Source organism: Streptopelia decaocto, assembly GCF_964273445.1.
Source record: "Streptopelia decaocto genome assembly, chromosome: 14".
NCBI lineage: Eukaryota > Metazoa > Chordata > Aves > Columbiformes > Columbidae > Streptopelia > Streptopelia decaocto.
Genome location: NC_138669.1, coordinates 13,658,585 through 13,678,539, shown reverse-complemented (window position 1 = coordinate 13,678,539; position 19,955 = coordinate 13,658,585). Strand labels below are relative to the sequence as shown.

The window sequence follows — 19,955 nt, the reverse complement described above, 5'->3', positions numbered from 1 at the left end:
CTTTCTATGCTAGAGTTCTCTGAGACAGCAACTCGTTAAAAAAGTAAAGTGCTATTTTGCAAGAATATTCCATGCAATACTTCCTCAGCTGCATGACAAAGGCAACGACAGGAACAAACCTCTGCCAGGTAGAATCAGCAGTTGCTCCAGTAGCACAGCCGGGTGGTCACTCCCGAGCTGCAGGGAGGGAGATGAGGAGAAGCCAAGTGCCTTGTGCCTGCAGAAGTGCCACAAGAAACTCAAGAGTTGGGAGAGGAACTTCTGAATAGCAGAGCTGCTCATTGAGTACCACGTGACAAAGCTTCGCCTTGAAAAAACAGGTAAACACAGAGGACTCTGCCTAGAAGTGGTATGAATTATGACAGATGATGTTCTTTATGTGTTTTTCTCTCCTGTAAGAATTACTGCCTCTTCAAATAATGAAAAAGGAAGAAAGGAGCTTTTGGAGCATCAAAGAACTGCAATTCCCGCACGCTACCTCAAACAACCACCCAAAAAGACACTGCTATATGCTGTTCAGCTGGGTTAAGACACATAAGAAGCCCCATCTTCAGGATTCTGTCCTCCTAAACATTTTTCACACACAGCCTTTTATGTCAACAAAAAATAAAACTGTCTGAAAGACTGCTATGGCTAAATGAGCACAATCCTCCACAGCGCAGCAAGGGAATCTAATCATATATTAACACTAATCTTTGCATAGAAGGAACAAAGAAGTATCCATTCAGCCACATTTGTTTTCAATTTAAAGTAAATATACACATATACCACTAAAACTATGGATAAGTCTCAACAAGATGAGAATTGTACTTAGGCCATGGGGTGAATATATACACTCAAATACGTACAAACACTTTAAAAAGAAGTATAAACACTTTAAATGGCTCCCAACTTTCCCCTCAATTTATTTCTTTCTGGTTTAGCTTAGTAAGCATCACGTGAGAATGAAGTGATGAGCAAAGAGCTAAAAACAGTAGTTGAAAAGGACTACAAGAAACAATTTGAGTGAGATATTTAATAAGCAAACCTTTTAACATTGCCCCAACTGGGCAACATCCACAAACAGCGTCGTTTCCTGCCTCTGGTGACAGAATTCAATGGAAACAGCCTTAAAAATTTGTCAAGGTTGTGTTACCATGTGGAAATGGCTTAAAGGAGAGAGGAGTGTCAGAACAGCCGATAGCTTTCAGTTTGGAACAAGAACTATCAATGAGCTTGCCCTGTGCAAAGCAACAACTGCTCCAGTTCTCAGCGGTGATAAGATGCCCGATGGTCTGCAGAAACTCAGCAGGAGCTAAAAATCCACCTTGCACAGAGAGAAGATACTGCCCTGGTTACCTGAACAATGGGAGGGAGAAGAGGACGGAAATGTTCCATCTCCCTGGCTCCAAGAGTCTTGGTCCTGAAGAAACACTCGACCATGCGTGGAAAAATGAAAGTTGTAGATAAATACGCAAAATGTCATACAAAATTTCAAAGCAAACAGAAATCCACATTTTATAAAAAAGAAATTGAGTAATAGTGTATTTTGGAATGACTGCTTTAGATACTTCATGACTATCACGTTTCCTCTTATCAATCTTTAATTAACCAGGAACCTCCTTCTTGGTTTCCACCAATACTGTTTTCTTTGACTTCAGCATCCTTGACGAATTCTCCCAGATTTGTAAACTTCTTTCTACATCTCATCAGAAGACAAAGCTGGCTGGGAAAGTTACGTCGGTAGCCTATGAATCTCATGCTCTTAAGAGATGCAAGTGCATTCTCTCATCGCAGGGTAACACCTGCTGAAATAGATTCAAACCACATTTCACTTGTGCTTGGCATTCTAAATGTCTTGAGGGTTTTCCAGAAAGTTAAATATCCTTACACCATGGTAATCTTCATGCCCCAAAGACCTCTGAAGGTCTCCTCATCATCTTTATTTGCAAAGTAAGTGCTGTACGTTTCACTTGTTTTAAGGCAAGTTCTCCTTCCTATCTTTATACAACATTCACATCTGAAGGAACCAGAAACACCAGAAACGCCGAAAAACTGTGTTTGAAAAATAAAATTGTCCACTGTGAGAAAAACGTTATTTTGTTGTTTTGTTTTGTTTCTGGCTTCAAGAATGTTAAATCCCAGTGAGATGATTTTGCTTCCCTTATTGCTGTTTGCATGGGTGTTTGTCTATACTTGTACGTAACCTTTGGTCTCATGTTCTGTTGCTGTTGGTTCCATATTTATACATATGTACCCAAACTAGCTGAAAGTTGTTCTGCGCAGTCATTAAGTAAAACAGTAAAACTTTGCATTCCTTTTGGTTTCCCATAATCCTCAGGCACTGAAGGAAATGTAATTTGGAAATCAGCCTTTTGCTGTACGCTGGTGCTGTCACCTCGGGTCATCGCTTCTGGTGGGTCTGGCTGTTGAATGCAGTGGCTGTTTCTCAGGACTCTGACGGTCCAGAGAAAGTAGTGCCAAGTTAAGGTTCAGAGACCGATGGAGCTTCAAAGTTTCTGCTTCCAGAACAGCAGCTTTGGGATCCCTGGCCACAGCTGCTAAGGAGGCCGAAAGCTCTTGGTGAAGGTCTGAGAGCTCCCGGCTGGTCTTTGTGCAGCTCTCAATATAGTCTTGCTTGTATTTTCGTTCTTGTGCCAGCTGCTTCTGCAGGAGGGACACCTGAAAGAGGCAAAAGGCCGAGCTCAGCCAAGCCCACGCTGTCAGGACCAGCCGTAGCTCCACGGTACCGGCCGGCAGGGAAGACACGTCCCCTAACTCCAGCCCAACAAACACTTTGTCCCTCTCAATGGGCAGCAACAGGTTCCCAGAGTCACCCTGAACGGAGAGGGGGAGCCCCAGCTGCGCTCAGCTCCTCAGCCACAGCAGCTCTGGGATGCTCCTCTCCCGCTGTGGAGCGGAGGAGATGGCAGCGCTGGGAGCAGCGCTCCGGGCTTTGCTGTTTGGGGGAAACAGCTCAGGACAGTGATAAAACAAACATCCACACAGTGCTCAGGTCTGTGGCTCAGTCCTATATTGGGATCACAATCAGCACAGAAGAGCAATACGAGACCAATGAGTGTTTGAAGGCTCTAAGCTCTGGCACTGCCTCGGATCCCTGGAGCTCTGTCACGATGCAGATACGCTGCTAATTGAGCCACAGGAAAACAGGAAGAGTCAACACGATGAGGAAGACTCAAGGGGATCCCCCTTATATATATAAAATACAAATATTCTCTATTTTCTGGTGAGTTCCAGTTCCTCTCCCACCCTGCCTGACCTTCAGGGGTGTCAGAGCCCAGACCCAGGTGAATGAAGTGTCTGGCCGTGGCCAACAGCCGTGTCTGACCCTGCCTGCTGCACTCCTTCCTGACGGCCAAACCGACCCGGGCTGCAGCGCTGTGCAGAGCTGTGCCCATCAGTGCGGCCAAGGCAGCTCTGGATGAGTTTCCTGCTCCTCACCTGCTGCTGGAGCTCGGCCAAGCGACAAGTGCAGCACGTGTGGGACTCCTCCTGTGAAGAAAACACAAGGATTTCTTTTTGTCTCCAGTTTAGTCAAAGCCGCGGCCCATATCTGAGTTTTATGAAGTCTATACTGGGGGCTGCTGCCACTGGGATTTGCCATCGTTCCTCCCTATGGCCAGACCCTCCTGCCACCCAGTGCGATTCTGTTCTCACCTGTCTAGAAGCCGGCACCTCCCGCTGGTCAGAGAGAGACAATCCGCACGCATCTGGCAGCGACCGACCACGGCAACATCTCTTCAGCCTCCTCCGTTCACGTTCCACCTGCACATTGGGGAGGAGAAAGGGTCACAGACTCGGGCCACCAAACAAGGAGCAGAAGGACCCCTGCACATCAGGGCAAGGAGATTTCTGCTCACAGACTGTCACTTGCACCTGAGAACGTTGGGGCAAAAGGCACTCGAAGCAGAATATGGAGGAGAAAGGGCAAGAGAGAGTCCAGTGTGTGTGGATGGGGACACTGGGGCAAGAAGGGGGGTACCCCAGTGAATGTGCATTTGTGAAGGCAACGGGTGCCAGAAGGGAGAGAAAACAGACAGTGAGTGTCCACAGGGGGAGGGGGAGAGGGCAGGACACCAGCAGAGGACTCCAAAGTGCTGTCTGGGAAACGTGTGGTGTTCCAGAGCACCGGGAGGCTTTGCAGAGGCAGGGAAAGCCTGTTTTACCAGCTCCAGGGTCCTCCTGAGCTCAGCGTTGTATTGCTTCAGCTGCGTCTTCTCCAGTTCCAGCCTCGCAACTGCTCCCTGCAGACGCTCCAGCCGCTGCGACAGGCGTCTCTTCTCTGAGAGCCAGGAGAGCCGCTCCCCTTCTGCAGCAGCCTGCTGGGGGTTCAGAGAGGAGATGGTGGAGCTGCTGCCACACGCAGGTTACAAGGGCCAGAATGAACAAGCCGGGGAGAGTGAGCGGGCTCAGGACTGGACAGGGCCAAGTCCCTTCTCCCCCTGGGCCACAGCCCAAAACAGCCCCAATCTCTCTTCACAAGAGCCCCCTCCAGATCACCTGGGAGAAACGGAATTGTTTGTTCTGGACATGCTTCCTGCTAGTTTGGTTCGGTGTCCCCCATTTTGGTTTTGAGAGAGACTGGAAACATTAATTGGCTATTCCAAAGGTCCAGGGTATTTCCAGCTCCCTCTCAGCCATCTCTTTTCCATCATGAAGGCTTCCACATATACTGTTCCTGTTAGGGAAGCTATTTAACATCTTGTTCATCCTCTCTGACCTTCCCTGTATATTCTCCTATCTATAGCTCTACTCCCTGTCCTGGCACAACCAAACAATATGCAAGATGTGGGTGAACCACGTGTTGCTGCAGTGATTAAATACTGAGGTTTTGTTCTGTGTTCCTTTTCCTGTAACATCATCAATACAGAACTGCTCTTTGAAAAGAATGACATTATCAACCACGGCCTGGGCACCGATCTGAACCTACTCAAGAGCCACCTGCCTCTTGTGGGTTTCTTGAGGATCTGCTCCTTGAAGCAACTTCTGACACCCCTAAATGTGGTCTTGTTATTGGCACTGTACTGATCTCATTACCTGATCTTATGCTGTTGTGTACCTGATCCATTAGTATTAGTATTAATATAGGGATGCAACTGAAGTCTCCCATTGTTTTCGTCTTTCCTGCCCTTGTCACTCCACTGCTTCCCATCAACAGATCACAATACCTGTCATCATCGTGATGAGGTTGGTAGTGATATTTCTTGAGGAATGTGTAAATGTATAATGCATAAATACAGTACTTTATCAGTAGCATCTTCATATGTCTGTATACTAACATAATGCTAAAAGCGTTGGCAGAGTCCCAGGCAAGTTTGCAGCCCAGGCTGTTGCAGCAGCTCCATTGGCAGCACCTGAGCCAGATCACCTGGGTCAAATCCACACTCATTTCCCTTCCTGCTTTTGGGGCTGTGGCACAAGTACATCTGGAATGGCAATGAAGCCTTTAACCAGATCACGCAACAGTACCAATTCCGTTATTTTAATACAGTAGAAAAGCTGTTCCTAGAAATCTCCATCTCTGAAAGCATCCTCTAAGCACCATCGGTGTCGCTGCTGTTCAGCCACCGGTATAAAACTGTACCGAGTTCCGTACATTAGTGTGGTCAACTGTGCCCTTTCCTTGCTGTGCCAAATCGTCCCCAGGACACGCTGGCCAAGCTTGGCCAGACAGGAGAGAACCAACGACCCCGCCCCAGCCGCGGGACTGCAGTTCATTTTAACGTCGAGCTCCGTCGTTCTGTCAGCAGTTCTGGGCTGGGCAGGAAACGTTCCAGCAGGTGAACGGTCGCTGGGCGGCCCTGCACAGACAGGCCAGCCCGCTGGCTGCGCTCACGGGGCTTTGGCCAAGCAGGTCGTGGAGTTATCACAGAATCACAGACTGGTTGGGGTTGAAGGGACCTCTGGAGATCATCCAGTCCAACCCACCTGCTCATGCAGATTCACCAGAGCAGGTCACACAGGATTACATCCAGGTGGGAGACTCCACACCTGCTCTGGTCAGCCTGTTCCAGGCTCTGGCACCTCACAGAAAAGAAGTTTCTCTTCATGTTTAGACAGAACCTCCTGTGCTTCAGTCTGTGCCCGTTGCCCCCTAATCCTATCATTGGACATCACTGAAAAGCATCTGGTCCATCCTCTTGACACCCACCCTTCAGATATTTATCAACATAAACAAGATCCCTCTCAGCTTCTCCTCTCCAGCTGAACAGCCCCAGCTCTCTCAGTCTTTCTTCATCAGAAAGATGCTCCAGACCCCATACCATCTTCATAGCCCTTCACTGGACTCCCTCCAGTAATTCCTTGTCCTTCTTCAACTGGGGAGCCCAGAGCTGGACACAGTAACTCCAGATGTGGCCTCCCCAGGGCAGAGTAGAGGGGGAGGAACAACCTTCCTCCTCATGCACCCCAGGTACCATTGGCCTCTTGGCCACAAGGGCACATTGTTGACTCATGGTCACCCTGTTGTCGACCAGAACTCCCAAGACCACTGCAGAGCTGCTTTCCAGCAGGTCCACCCCAACCTGTATTGGTTCCTGGGGTTGTTCCTCCCCAGGTGCAGGACCCTACACTTGCCCTTGTTGAATTCCATCAGGTTCTTCTCTGCCCAGTCCAGCCTGGCCAGGTCTCTGGATGCCAGCACAGCCTCTGGTGTGTCAGCCACTCCTCCCAGTTTGGTGTCATCAGCAAACTTGCTGAGGGTGCCCTCAGTCTCTTCATCCAGGTCACTGATGAACAGGTGAAACAGGACTGGACCAAACACTGACCCCTGGGGAACCCCAGTAATTATAGGCCTCCAACCAGACTCTGCACCATTGATCACAACCCTCTGAGCTCTGCCATGCAACCAGTTCCTGATCCACCTCACCATGCATTTGTCCAGCCCATACTTCCTGAGCTTGTCTATGAAGATGTTGTGAGAGACAGTGCCAAAAGCCTTACTGAAGTCAAGGTAGACAATGTCCACTGCTCTTCCCTCATCTACCCAGCCAGTCATGCCATCACAAAAGGCTATAAGGTTGGTCAAGCATGATTTCCCTTTGGTGAACCCATGCTGACTACTCCTGATAACCTTAGTTTCCTCCATATGCTTGGAAATGACATCCAGAGTAAGTTGTTCCGTCACCTTTCCAGAGTTGGAGGTGAGACTGACTGGCCTGTAGTTTCCTGGGTCATCCTTCTTTCCCTTTTTGAAGGCTGGAGTGTCACTGGCTTTCCTCCAGTCCTCAAGTACCTCTCCTGTTCTCCAAGACCCTTCAATGATGGAGAGTGGCTTTGCAATAACATCTGCCAACTCAGCACTCGTGGGTGCATCCCATCGGGGCCCATGCATTTGTGGATGTCCAGATTGTCTAAACTATCTCTAACCTGATCCTCCTCAACCAAGCCAAAGTCTCCCTTTTACCAGACTTTCTCTCCTATCTCTAGGGTCTGGGATTCCTGAGGGCCTTTTTTAGCATTAAAGCATTAAAGATGGAAGCAAAGATGGCATTCTCTGTGTCATCTGTCACCAGGACACCCTCCTCATTCAGCAGCGCACGTACATTTTCCCTAACCTTCCTTTTGCTGCTGATGTACTTGTAGAAGCCCTTCCTGTTGTCTTTGACATCCCTGGCCAGATTTAATTCCAAGTGGAGCTTGGCCTTCCTCGCCACATCCCTGCCTATTCTAATGGCCGCCTTATATTCCTCCCAGGTGGTCTGTTCCTTTTTACACATCACATAAACATCGTTCTTCCACCTGAGTTTTGACAGGAATATATATTCCCATGTCTTTATGGGAACCATCTTTAGAATCCTTGAGAGACATTTCAGTTGGCTGGTGGTCCCTCAAGTGCCCACCTGATGATGAAACCGGTCCGTGTCCCTCTCTGAAACCATGTTCTGCAGGACGGCTACTTCTCCCCTCAGAGTCCCAGTGGCCATTTCACTCCTGGTGAGGGCAAGAGTCAGTGCTTGTGCCTTCTCCTGCCATTCCAGTTCTCTGCTTTCCGTCTGCTTCAAAAGAGCAGCCACACGCTCCAGTTCTTCCCCCTTTGCTTTCCTCTCCTCTTCCAGCTGTTGGGTCAGCTCCTTCTGCCTTCTCAAGAGACTGTCTCTCTCCTGGACAACTTGCCTCTTCTCTGCCTCCTCCTCCTCCCACTTTTGGAGTCTCTGGATTTGTTTCTTCAGGGTCTCCCCGTCATCTTTCCATCGCAGAGCTGATGTTAATTGTTTCAGGAGGTCACTCTGCCTCCTAAGGTCTTGTTCCCCCCCTTTCAGAGTCTCCTCTAAATACCTGACTCTGTCTCTCTGGTGCTTGAGCTCTTCATCCTTCTTTGGAAGAGTCCGTTGAACATGCTGGAGTTCTTCCTGAAGAGCTCTTATTTCCTCTTCTAATTCTCTTTGCTCACCTTGAACCTCGGTCTCTCGTCCCCTCTCAGGGCAGACTTCTGCCAGGAGCGCCTCCTGCTCTCTGTGGTGTCTAACCTCTTCAGTCTTCTGGCTTAGCCTGGCCTGGAGATTCTGCAGGGTCTTCAGTTCTTCTTCATTGTCTTCATCCCTCTTCCTCATCACTTCCTCAAGCAGATTGACTTGCTTCTGGCATGATGTTAGAGCTATTTTCATGTTTTCTTCACAAAGCTGGAACATGTTAATTTGCTCTGTCTGCTGAAGGAACTCCAAACAGTTCTCCTTCACTATTTGGCTCATTTTGTCTAGATCCTGCTGCAGACTCTGAGCCTGCTTGCCTTTCAACTCCTTCTGCTCTTGAAGGTCCTGGACATGTTCTTGCAAAGACACTATCTCTTGATCTCTAGCTTCTAAAGAAGATTCAGCACACTCTAGTTTTTGCCGTATGGCTTTGGTCTGCATCGCTGCCTCCTCCTTTTCCTGCTGAAGCTTAGAGACAGCCCCCTCCAGAACCTCTATCTTGCTTTCTCTTTCTTTCAGAGTCAGTTGTGCTGCTTGAAGATTTCTTTGCTCACCTTCATGCTGTCTCTCCTTTTCCTTGTATGCCTCACATTGCTCTCTAAGTGATAAAATTTCTTGCTCTTGTTCCTTTAGTGCCACTTGAAGATGCTGCAGAATTTCCTTCTGCTGTTCAGAGTCTTGTTCTTGCTTTTGGAGGGTCTCAATCACTTCCTTCTGAGATTCAATCAGGAAATCCTTTTCTTTCAGTATTGCCTTAGTGTATTCTATGTCTCTGTGTAAGACATTCATCTGTTTTTCTGTTTTTTCCTCATAGCTCCTTCTTTGTTGCTTTTGGATGTCTATGAGTCTGTCCTTTTCTTTTAAGGTTTCTAAGGTCTGCTCCAGTTGGTCATGGACAGTGCTTAACTGCATTTCCATGACTTCTTCAGCTTCCTGGCTTTGCTTTTGTTGTGACTCAAGTTCTTCATCTTTTTTAGCTAAAAGAAGTGTCATCTTTTCTACTTGACCATGAAGCTCTTGCAGGCGCTCCTCTTGCTGTTCCTTGTACTGCTGCAAGAGTCTTAACTGATCCCTTTGAGAATCACACTCGCTCTCTCTGTCCTTAAGAACTGCCCTCAGGTGTTCAAGGCTTGTGTGCAGAGATTTTGCCTGTTCTCCCTCTGCTTCCAGTTCTTGGATCCGCTGAGTCAGAGATGTAAGCTCTGAATTTTTTACCTTCAAGTTTTCTTTCATATGATCAAGATCCACGAGCAGATTTTTCACTTGTGAAGCACCATGTTGTTCTAGAATCATTATTTTCCCCTCCTGGAATTGGATCTCCTGGTCTCTCTCCTCCAGCTCTTTGGTCATCTTACTGACAGCAGTCCTCTGCGATTCCAATTGCTTCTCCAGCTCCGCTATCAGTTCTTGCTGGGATCTGATCTCCTGCTCTCTCTCCTCCAGCTCTTTGGTCATGTTACTGACAGCAGTCCTCTGCGATTCCAATTGCTTCTCCAGCTCCGCTATCAGTTCTTGCTGGGATCTGATCTCCTGCTCTCTCTCCTCCAGCTCTTTGGTCATGTTACTGACAGCAGTCCTCTGCGATTCCAATTGCTTCTCCAGCTCCGCTATCAGTTCTTGCTGGGATCTGATCTCCTGCTCTCTCTCCTCCAGCTCTTTGCTCATCCCACTTACAACCGTCCTCTGCAGCTCCTGCTGCTTCTCCAGCTCCCAGATCTGGTCTTGCTGGGATTGCACCTGCTAGTTTTTCTCTGCCATGTCCTTCATAACCTGATCGAGAGCAGTTCTCTGCATTTCTTTCTGCTTTTCCAGCATTCTCACCTGTTCCCGGTACAACTGTGTTTCTCCCTCCCTCTCTGACAGGACGGCATTCATACGAGTGAGAGTCTCCTGCAAAGCTTTTCCCTCTGCTGCCTCTTGCTGCAGCATCTGCATTTTCTGCCACTGCGTTTCCACCTCCTCATTTTTCATTTTTAAGATAGACAAAGTAGTTTGAAGTTCTTGTTCAAGGCAGTGGTTCATATCTGCTGCTGTGTTTGCTCGGCTCTCAGAGGCTGTGACTGACTCCTGGAGACGTTCTCTCTCCCATACCAGCTTTTCTTTAGCTGCTTCCAGCCTGTCCCGTTCATGCTGCAAAACAGCAAGAAAAAGATCAAGTCATTCCACCTGTCGGTGTTTGCTTTTCCTACTGGGTTTGCACTCCTGTTCAGTGCCAGCCCAGGGCTGCCCGCTCTCTCGTGCCTCTCGGGGCGTTCAGACCTTTCCTGCACCTCCAGCTCTGGCGTTCCCAGCTCGCTCAGCCCGTCCCACCTTCCTCTGTGCCCTTCCCTGACCCTCCTCCAGCTCCAGTGTGTTCTGCTGGGGAGGAGCCGCCTGAGCCGAAGCCAGGATGCACTTCAGTGCATTTTGGGGGGGTTGTTTGGCCCTCCACTGCACGGAGATTTCATGGCACCTTCCTCTGGAACCCCACTGTCCCCTCTTGAAGGAGTAATGGCCAGATCACACTCTGTCATTCTGTGTTTGAAATCAGGACTGGTTTTCCCCTGGCAGACATACATATTTAGCTGGATCCGCACTTCTGTTTTTCAAATTTCTGTATTATTTCCTTACTGTCTGCTCTCAGCTGGGCAATGTCAAACAGCTTTCTATTATTAGCAAACTTTGTCTTCTCCCCCCTTTTTCCAGATCCAGATATGTAGAAATCTAACTAGGGATTTGGACACAAATAAATGCCCAAACCATGCAACGTAAATAGAGACAAGTTTGAAAATTACTTGGACTTAAGCATCAAGGGCAGAAATCTTCAGAACTAAGGAAAATAAACACCCTGAATCATAACTAAGTTTTTATGACTAGGGCATCTTTTCCACTTATTCAGAAGAACATAACTGGAAAAGTGAAACCAAAAAACAAGCACTGGTATAAACTATATTCTTCTGCTCTTTTCACGGTCTGTGGTGTCTCCACATAGTCTGTGATGCTGGTCATCTTCATGACCTCTCCTTCCTGACTGTTTTCTTTCCCAAGGTGCTGACCCTGCTATCTCAGCTCCAGGCCCAGGAAAGCAACAGTCTGGGAAACAAGGAATGATAAGTGGAAGGAAGGGGACAATGGAGGAAACTTGGTCAGCATCTGAGTACTCTGTAGCTTCTAAGATTTGGACAGAACCTGCACACGACCACCCAAAATAAGCTCTCCACTGGAAAAAGCTGCTCCTTAGACTTATTAACAGAAGGCCAAAAACTATGTAAGAAATGGCCCTTTACAGCATCTGCCAGCCTCACCAGGACATCCTTTCTTTGCTTCTCCGTGCTCTCGAGTTTCCTTTCCAAAGATGCCACCTCTTGATGTAGAGTCACAGCCTCCTCCTTTAGAGCAGCAGCCTCTTCCTGCAGGGCAGCTTCTAGAGAGTTCTTCTTGCGTTCTGCCATCTCTGTCTCTGAAGCAGTAAAGGTGAAGGAGAAGGTGAAAAGCAAAGCAAAACCAAACTGATTTGCATCCTACAGAGAAAACACCATTTTCTTAACTGTCTGTCTGTATTTTCCAGGCCCTAAGCCCACAATGACTCTCAAAGCAGACATAAATAAACTTTCAGGCAGAGAAAAAAAGAAGAATGAAAGTGTTAGAAGAATACAAAAAACGTGTTTGCTCTTCTGCCTGTTGAAGGGCCAGGGCTAAGGGTGCGCAGCACATCACCCACAGTGTTAGAAGCAGGTTGAACCGACATAGATGAAACCAGGACAGAGACAACAGGTGAGAGTCAGATCTAGTGTCCTAAAGGAAAAAGAAGCAAAAGTGAAGACTGACTATGACACAGTTAATTGACCAGGAAGACTCAAGAGATGTTAGAGAAAAGAACAGATGTCAATGTTGTGCTTGACGATGCACTTTGGTATTTGTCTGACATAATGCCAGGGGAATACGTTGTGCACTGGCAGAAGAAAGAAGAAAGGAAATATTCAGTGATATTAGGACAACAGCAAGGAAAGAACAATGGAGCATCACGCCAGACCTGAAACCAGAAGGACTACAGATAGACAGGATCTAAAACTAAACTAATAGCTGAAACTAACTGACAGGGACTAAAGAGGGGAAGAACTAATTGGACAGGCAGAATCCATCCAGCAGCAGAATTTGAAGCATATAAGCTGTTATCATATGTAACGTATGTAGTAAAAACTACAGATGTTCCAGAAAAAAGTGATGATCTAAAGCCTGGAAAACTCTCCTGTAAAGAGTTTGAAAAATGATCAGCAGTTCCATCTCAGAGAGGGATCTTAAAGAAATACTGAACAGGTAAAGGGGCGACATGAGCAGGCGAGAGCCTGTGGGAAGGCAATGAGCCAAGCCCGCACCTCCCTGTTCCCGTCGCCTGAGACAAGGAAAACCGTCCTGATGTGGAGAGTGGGAAAGCAGTGAGAGAGGAAGGAGCAGGGATGCCTGTCCAGATATGATATAGAGAGGCCAATAGCCCCGGAGGCTCTGGGATGGCCTGGAGAGGAAGAGGTGACTAGTTACATGTGAAAAGCTGTTTATAGATAAACCAAATGTGAACACGTTAGCAAAGGCATAAGTAAGAAGTGGCTACGAAACAGATACCAAATCAATATCAGCAAGAAAACAGTAAGAAAGATGCAGTAGCACTAGATACCAGAGAACCAGGAAAAGTAGCAGCAGAAGCGATGCAGTTAACACAGGAGCTCAACACTGAACTAATCCTCTGTGAATCTGCTGTGTAAGAGGCAAAGAAAGTCAATAACAACACGGCTTTTGGCAACTTGGTGCTCACAAAGAGCAAAAGGAGGAAAGATGCTGTGAGGCATCAAGCTACACCTACTGAGCAGTGACACGCAACCCGAAAGGCACCACCTGGGCACATGTATCACCAGGAGCACAGCTGGGTGCTCTGCCAGCCACTGCATCTTTCTTCTCCTCTTCCCATCTCCAGGCACTGCCCTTTTCCACTGTGTGGTATCAGAGATCCTGCTGCTGAGAAAGGACAGGGCCAGCAGGTTGGAAAGGAGAAGCTGTACCTTCCCGGCTTTGAGCCAACTGTGTCTGCAGCTCCTGACTGTGGGCACTCAAATGGTCCCTCTCCGCTTGCCTCTTGCTCAGTTCCAGCTCCAAGTCCTGTATCTTCTGCCTTGCATCATTCTGCAAGAAGAGAAGAATCATCTCCCAGAGCCACTGCTGGCAGGAGACAAAGAGGCACAAACGCTAAGGCAGAAATAGCCAAGGTGGGAGAGGGCAGCTGGACAGTAACGGTAGATGTGATCAGGATTGTCCCTTCTCCCCATGGCAAGCCAACGCGGCCTATGAGAATTTACATCCGCTCCAGCTTGGGCACTCGGCCTGTCTGTTCAGTCCAGCAGGACTGGATTTCTGGGTGCGCTAGATACACGTTACCAGATCTTGCTGAGTCTGCTTCAGGTGCTGACGCAGGTCCTGTAGGGCTGCTGCGACGCTGTCCACTGTGAGCTCTGCAGGGAGGCCCCTGGCCTGAGAAACATCACCCTGTTCTGAAGAAAGAAGCCATTCTGTTCCAAGCTTTAATGGAAGGGTCTCCAACAAACAAGGCTGCTCTATATCCAGAAGGTGGCAGTGCCTTTGACATCATTCTAGAGCTCACATTACAGCAAAACATGTGCCACAGGCTAACGTTATTCTGATGACCACTACTGTCAGCGCTGCCCCAAGGAAGAACGTGCATGCCCTATGACTGATGTGACTTGTGCCCTATTTCATTTTGATGCTGGTCATTTCTCCATGTGCAAACATGGACTTGTCTCTCTGCAGGGATGTCAGGCTTTCAGACTTCCCAAGGCTTGAGTCAGCCTACACTGAAAGGATGCGTCTATCATATCAGGATAACAAAGAACCACTCCTCCCTCCGCCTGCTCTCCTGTCCGTGCTCTAGAGACGTGCTCACCCGCCTCCCACACTTGCCTGAACTCCCAGTGACTAAGTCTCTGCTGTCACAGATCATGCGGTGCAGAACCAAGTGCAGCTTGTCCAGCTGCGATCGGGCTTCCCGGTGGGCCCCGTCCGCCTGCTGGCACGCCGTGGCCAACGCCTTCGCTCTGTTCTCTGTGCTACAAAGCCTCAAATGCAGATCAGACATCTCAGCCTCCAACATGCGCAAAGAGTCCCTCAAGCACTGTTCACCCGCTCGGGACTCCTCCAGATCCTGTACCAGCTGCTTCTCTCGAGTCGCCACGGCAGCCTCCTTCTCCAAAACCACATCCTGCAGTGACCGCACCTGTAACACAGACGCACGGAGCCTCAGGGACAGCACAATGAAGGAGAAATTCCTTCAAGCAAAAACCACACAGGAAACAGAAGGCACCAAGCCAAGGATTCAAGCTGGGCAAAATAAGCTAGAAACAGGTATCTGGAGGCTTAAGGAGACAAAAGGAAGTTCCCCCATTCCTAAAGGAATGGTTGAACTGTCTGGCTTTCCTGCTTTCCAACCTCAGAAATGAAGGTAGAGGGGAGGGTGGGTGTCTGTGTGAGAGAAGAGGAGGGTGAGGGTGGGTGGTGGGCAGGCTGAGGTGGCAGATTGAGCATCTCCGCATGGAGAGCGGGGCTGCCAGGGATGGGTGGGGGACAATCGGCACCCTTTCTGGTGCATCTGCAAAATGACAGAGGAACTGGCTGAGATGAAATCCCTTCCACAGACTGCGATAACCGCTTCTGTTTCACCAGATCGCCCAGTGCCCAACAGAGGCAGAAACACCATCCGGGGACGACATTCGTAACAGATACTGAGAAGCTCCAAAGGAGTCTTCTGTTTCTCCTCAGAGATTTAATGCTGTGAACCACGAGAGAACAGGGGAAAACAGGCAGAAGAGAGCAGATCCAGCCTTGACCTCAATGTGCAGAGTCTCTGGGCAGAACACAGAAGGAGCGTATGTTGTTGGGAGGGGAAACAAGTTGGGGCCTACAAGCTGAAGGTGGTACTCTGTCCCTGGAGAAGAGGATGCTGTAAGTCACCTGGTTGTTGAGCTCTTGTATTTCTCTTCTGTGGTCTGAATGGAGCTGCTGAGCCTGGTGAAGAGCAGAAAGAAGCTGCGAAACCTCGTTGTGCTGGGCAAGGCTGTTTTCTTCCAGGGTTCTGAGGCTCAGTTCCTTCTCTTCCAGAGACAGAGTCAGCCTGAAAGACAGAGCATGCAACTCATTACTGCATGATATAACATTTAATAAACTCATAGGACTTCCAGGACCAAGGGGGTGCTTTGTCTGCTGAGGTTTGTCTAAACAAAGAGGCTGCTTGTTCAGTCCTGTGCCAAGCTCCCAGTCACACCCCATCGTGTGCCCACGACACTTGTTCCCACAGAAGAAAAGTGAATTACTGGCTAAATACCCTATCTTTTCTGAAATGGGAATGTGAATATAAACGTAACAAGGTCTTGAAATGAAAACATTGGGGAAGAGGAAAATGTTGCTGTTGACTAATGAGACTCCAAGGGACAGGTTTTGTCAATAATGAAGAGCCTGTGTGTCCTGATAGAACAGCAGTAACTGACAGCAAGGTGATCTTTGGGGAGTTACGTCAGATGTGCCAGCACCCATTTTACTTTTGGCTAGAGAAACAAAGGCTGATACTAGAAGGGGTGATGGAGGCTTGGAGGATGCAGGATACCTCACAGGCGAAGCAAGAGTGCAGTGCCTTTTATTTCTCTGCTTCAATACAGATCTGTGTTAAAGACTGGCAGGACTTTACCAGGTGAAGTCACCTACCTACACTTGCTCTTCTTTCTTGCATTCCTTGGACAGTCAGTAGCACCTGTAACTGTTGAGGCTCTTTTGAGGAATGAGGAAACAGATGGCAATAAGAAACATTCCTGTTTCTTGTGGGCCTCACAGGGGAATCTGGCTTAGTTCAAAATCATGGGTTTAGGATGGCTTCTGCCAAGCAAAGGGATCAGGATGGAAGACGGATACAGATCCCGAATGTTTAAAGTTTACTGGACCCAAGGTGGAGCTGATGGATCTATCTAGCTCATTATACTGCAGCTCATCCCATCTCCTTTGGTGTGTTTCAGCTTTGAAACCCCTGCAAGTCTCATGTAACAGTATTAACATGCTGAACTAACAAAAGAACATCTCCTTTTAAGGAAAGGACTACTCCAAAAGCCATTTCTTCAGAAAAACTGTAAGTAAAGGATTAAAGGAAAACAAAACAAAAGACAATATCCAGAGAATGAAACATCTGCATGGATAGTTCAGAACTCTGCTTTGTAGGAAATGTTGCCAGGGCCACTTGTAAATGCAAAGATCTGAAAGAAGGAATCCACTAAACAGAATGGAGAGTCTCAAGTGCTTTCATCTACCTGGCTTTGTCACTCTCTAGAACCTTCAACGAAGCCTGAAATTCTGTGTTGTGACGCTCTACTTCTTCCCATCGACTCCTTTCCCCCTCCAAGGACTGCAGACGCCCTTGCAGCTCCTTGTTCTGATGTTCTGCCTCCTCCCACTGACTCCTCTTCTCCTCCAGGATCTTCTGAAGGCACTCAACCTCCAGCACCTTCTGCCTTGACAGTTGCTGTGCCTCACTCAGATCTTGCTGAGCTTTGCAGCCAATCATCTGCTGGGTCTCTTCGGAGGCTGCCAGCTGAGCTTTCAACTCTTCCACCTAAAATAAAATATAACAAAGCAGTCAAAGACTACAGCTTGTCGCTGTCAGCCGTACTGTGAGGGAAGGGAAAGAACAACTTCAAATTTCACCCTGTCTTGACAATACCAGATTCACAACGGATAGAGCTGACTTGCTTAAACATCTAAGTGGGCCACCATATTCATCTAAAAAACACCTTAAAAAACAAGGCCAGAAGTAACAGGCCAGCAGAAATCCATTTGGACGATCGCTGGCACAGGCAAATGCACCAGCCCGTCTGTCGAGGGCAGCAGCTGAGATTCACCTGACCAGTGAGTCTCCTTCAGACCAGCCGAGATGGAGACCATGGGCCAGTGCAGGCAGAGGGACTGCCCCACCAGCCTGCTGCTCTGCGATGAGAAGGCAAAAAGTGGAGAGACCACCTGCTTGATAAGCGGAGTATCTACTGCTGCCTCAGTCACCTGTTTTTGTAGAGCATCCCTCTGCTGCAGAAGCACTTTCATTTCCTCTTTGGTGGTTTGGAATTCTACCTCGTGCCTCTTCTCCATTGCCCTGATCTTGCTCTGAGCTTCCTCCAGCTCTGCTTGCAGCTTTTCTGTGACATTCTGTGAACACGAATGGAGAGCAAGTTACTGGAACCTGCCATTAGGTCCAGCTTTTTCCTCTTCCTGCCTCAAAATCCCATTCATTCAGCCACTTCTTTCTGCTTTTCTACCCAGCGCTGCTTGCACTGTCACCCTCCTTCCTCTTGCTCCTCTCTGGAGCTGACCAGGCTCTGTGCTTTCAGTGCCTGCAGTAGTCCTTGCCTGCTCAGTCCCAGCACTGAGCTTTTCTGTCCTTCCTGCTGCCCTTCCCTCTCTTCCCTGGCTCTCTCAGCCCCTCTCAGCTCACGCCCAGTTGCCCAGTTCCTTCAACACCCCAACCAGGCAGACTCACCTGCCCCTTCTCTCGCTGCTCTTTCATCTGCTGCCTGAGCTGCTCTACCCGCTGGCAGGCATCTGTGAGCTCTCCCTGAGTCTGGAGGAGCGTCTCCAGTAAAGAATTCTTCTCACGCTCCTTTTCCAGCGCGGCCTGCACAGAAATAAAGAGCAGACGGGTTTAAACTTCCCTCACAAAAGGTCTGTGCCAAGACTCCAAGGCCGACGGGCTCACACGTTCTCCAGGCGCTGTGCTGCTGCTCTCCTCGGTCATTCTCTGCCCACGGGGAGACGCGGCTTCCTAAGGGACATGGGCAGGATCAACAGGGGCCCTCCGGGACTGAATCCACAACAAACTCTTAGTCAGCTCACAGGAAAACATGTGGCATTTCTCAAGTGTCTCACCTTGCTGGTGAGGGGATCCCTCATCTTCTGCTGCTCCTGTTTGCCTTTCCATGGTGGCTTTTGCCCCCAGTCAGCAGCAGAGAAAATGCAAGGCTGCCAGAGGGCTGCAGCCAGAGCTCCTTCAGAAAACTCACGGATTGTGAGTGGGGTTGGGTGAAAATCAGTTCAGTTTTAGGGTACTCAGTAGACTTTGGATCAGAACTGCCACCGCAGGGACACACGGTCATCTCTGAGCGCTGCCCTGTCCTGTCAGTACCTGCAGACACAGCTGGGTGTTCTGCTGTCCCTGGGCACTCTGCACACAGGACCTTGGGCAGGACACAAGCGCTGCCAGTGGCCCCAGCCATCTGCCACAGCTCCAGCCTTGCAAAAACACACCAATTCTACTTTCGCAGCCTTTACCTCTCGCTCAGCATTTTCACGTCTGGTTTGTTCCTCTTGTTGTTGAGCTTGCATGGCAGCAACTTTCTGCTCCATGTCCAACAGCTGCTCCTCGTGCTCCCGCTCTGTCTCTGCCGTCTCCTGTTGCCATCGCTCCAGCAGCTCCTGCAGCTCTGACTGGTGCCCTTCCCGCGCGCGTGCCTGAGGACGGGAGGAAAACACTGCAGGATGGAGCCCCAGCCAAGCTCCTCAAAACATGGGAAGCTTCACCCTCCTTTGGGGTTCAGGCCCAAAGAAAACCCCTCTGTCCACCGAGAAAGGGCGGCAAGAAAGGAACAAAGTTCCCGTGACTGCAGCTGGCAGGAGGGTCAGGACTCTGCCCCATGGGAGACGGGAGGCTGGTAAGAGCCCCCCTGTGCTGCCACGCTCTGGGTGGGACCCCCAACCTGCCCTTGAACTTGTCCCACGCCCACGCTCAATCTGTGGCTGCATTTCCTGTCCCAGCACAGTCCTGTGGGCTCCACGTGCCTTTGAGTACAAGCTCGAGGAACTAAAACGCCTCTGTTTTCCTACCAGGTCTTGCAGAAGCCTCTGTATTTCTGCTTCGTGATCACTCTGCCGAAGTCTGAGGGTGTCGTCATGCTGCTGTTCTCTCCGCAAGAGCTGTTGTGCCGCGTTCTCCCGTTCCTGCCTCAGGAGAGATCTTTCTGCTTCCAGCTCACATTGAAGACACTTCACTTCCCCTGCAAACCCCACAAATGGCAAGAGTCAGAGTCTACCCAGACCCTGGTTCTGGCCTTACTGACCTTCAGCCCTGGGAGTTTCAGTGCTGGAGGGGTCTGTTCCAGCTCCTTCACTCCTCATAAGCACTGCAGACAGAGAGCTGGTTTTATACCATCTTGTCTAGGCAGGGGATCACCAGAAACAAATCACATGGGGCATCACCTTGTATCACCTCCTTGGCCTGCGTGACGGTGTGAAGTCGCATCTCCAGCTGACTCCGGGCGATCTCCAGCTGGGATACGCGCTGCTGAGCCTCAAACAGGCTGCGCTCCAGGGTCTCCTTCACCGGCCTGCAGGTTGTGGACACGGAGAGAAATGAGCTTCTTGCTCCTGACACCCACAGGGAGGGATCCCAGTGACAAGTGGTTCAAGTTCCCTGCCCCTGAGAATGGAAAAGGGGTTGCATGGACACCCGTGTACAGAAAGCATGTTTCTACCATT

At 49.2% G+C, this 19,955-nt stretch overlaps 1 protein-coding gene across 1 annotated transcript in view; it reads right to left on the bottom strand.

Annotated features, from left to right (window-relative positions):
- Positions 1-1,471: 1,471 nt before the first annotated feature.
- Positions 1,472-19,955, bottom strand: part of CEP250 (centrosomal protein 250) — a 31,529-nt gene continuing 13,045 nt past the window's right edge. Inside the window, 17 exon segments of the mRNA XM_082065272.1 lie at positions 1,472-2,661; positions 3,442-3,492; positions 3,658-3,765; positions 4,167-4,322; positions 7,842-10,151; positions 10,155-10,541; positions 11,696-11,850; positions 13,445-13,565; positions 13,818-13,925; positions 14,341-14,670; positions 15,405-15,564; positions 16,745-17,046; positions 17,490-17,633; positions 17,965-18,099; positions 18,753-18,932; positions 19,305-19,474; positions 19,677-19,804. Coding sequence (XP_081921398.1) covers positions 2,374-2,661; positions 3,442-3,492; positions 3,658-3,765; positions 4,167-4,322; positions 7,842-10,151; positions 10,155-10,541; positions 11,696-11,850; positions 13,445-13,565; positions 13,818-13,925; positions 14,341-14,670; positions 15,405-15,564; positions 16,745-17,046; positions 17,490-17,633; positions 17,965-18,099; positions 18,753-18,932; positions 19,305-19,474; positions 19,677-19,804 — 5,233 coding nt within the window. The 3' untranslated portion in view covers positions 1,472-2,373.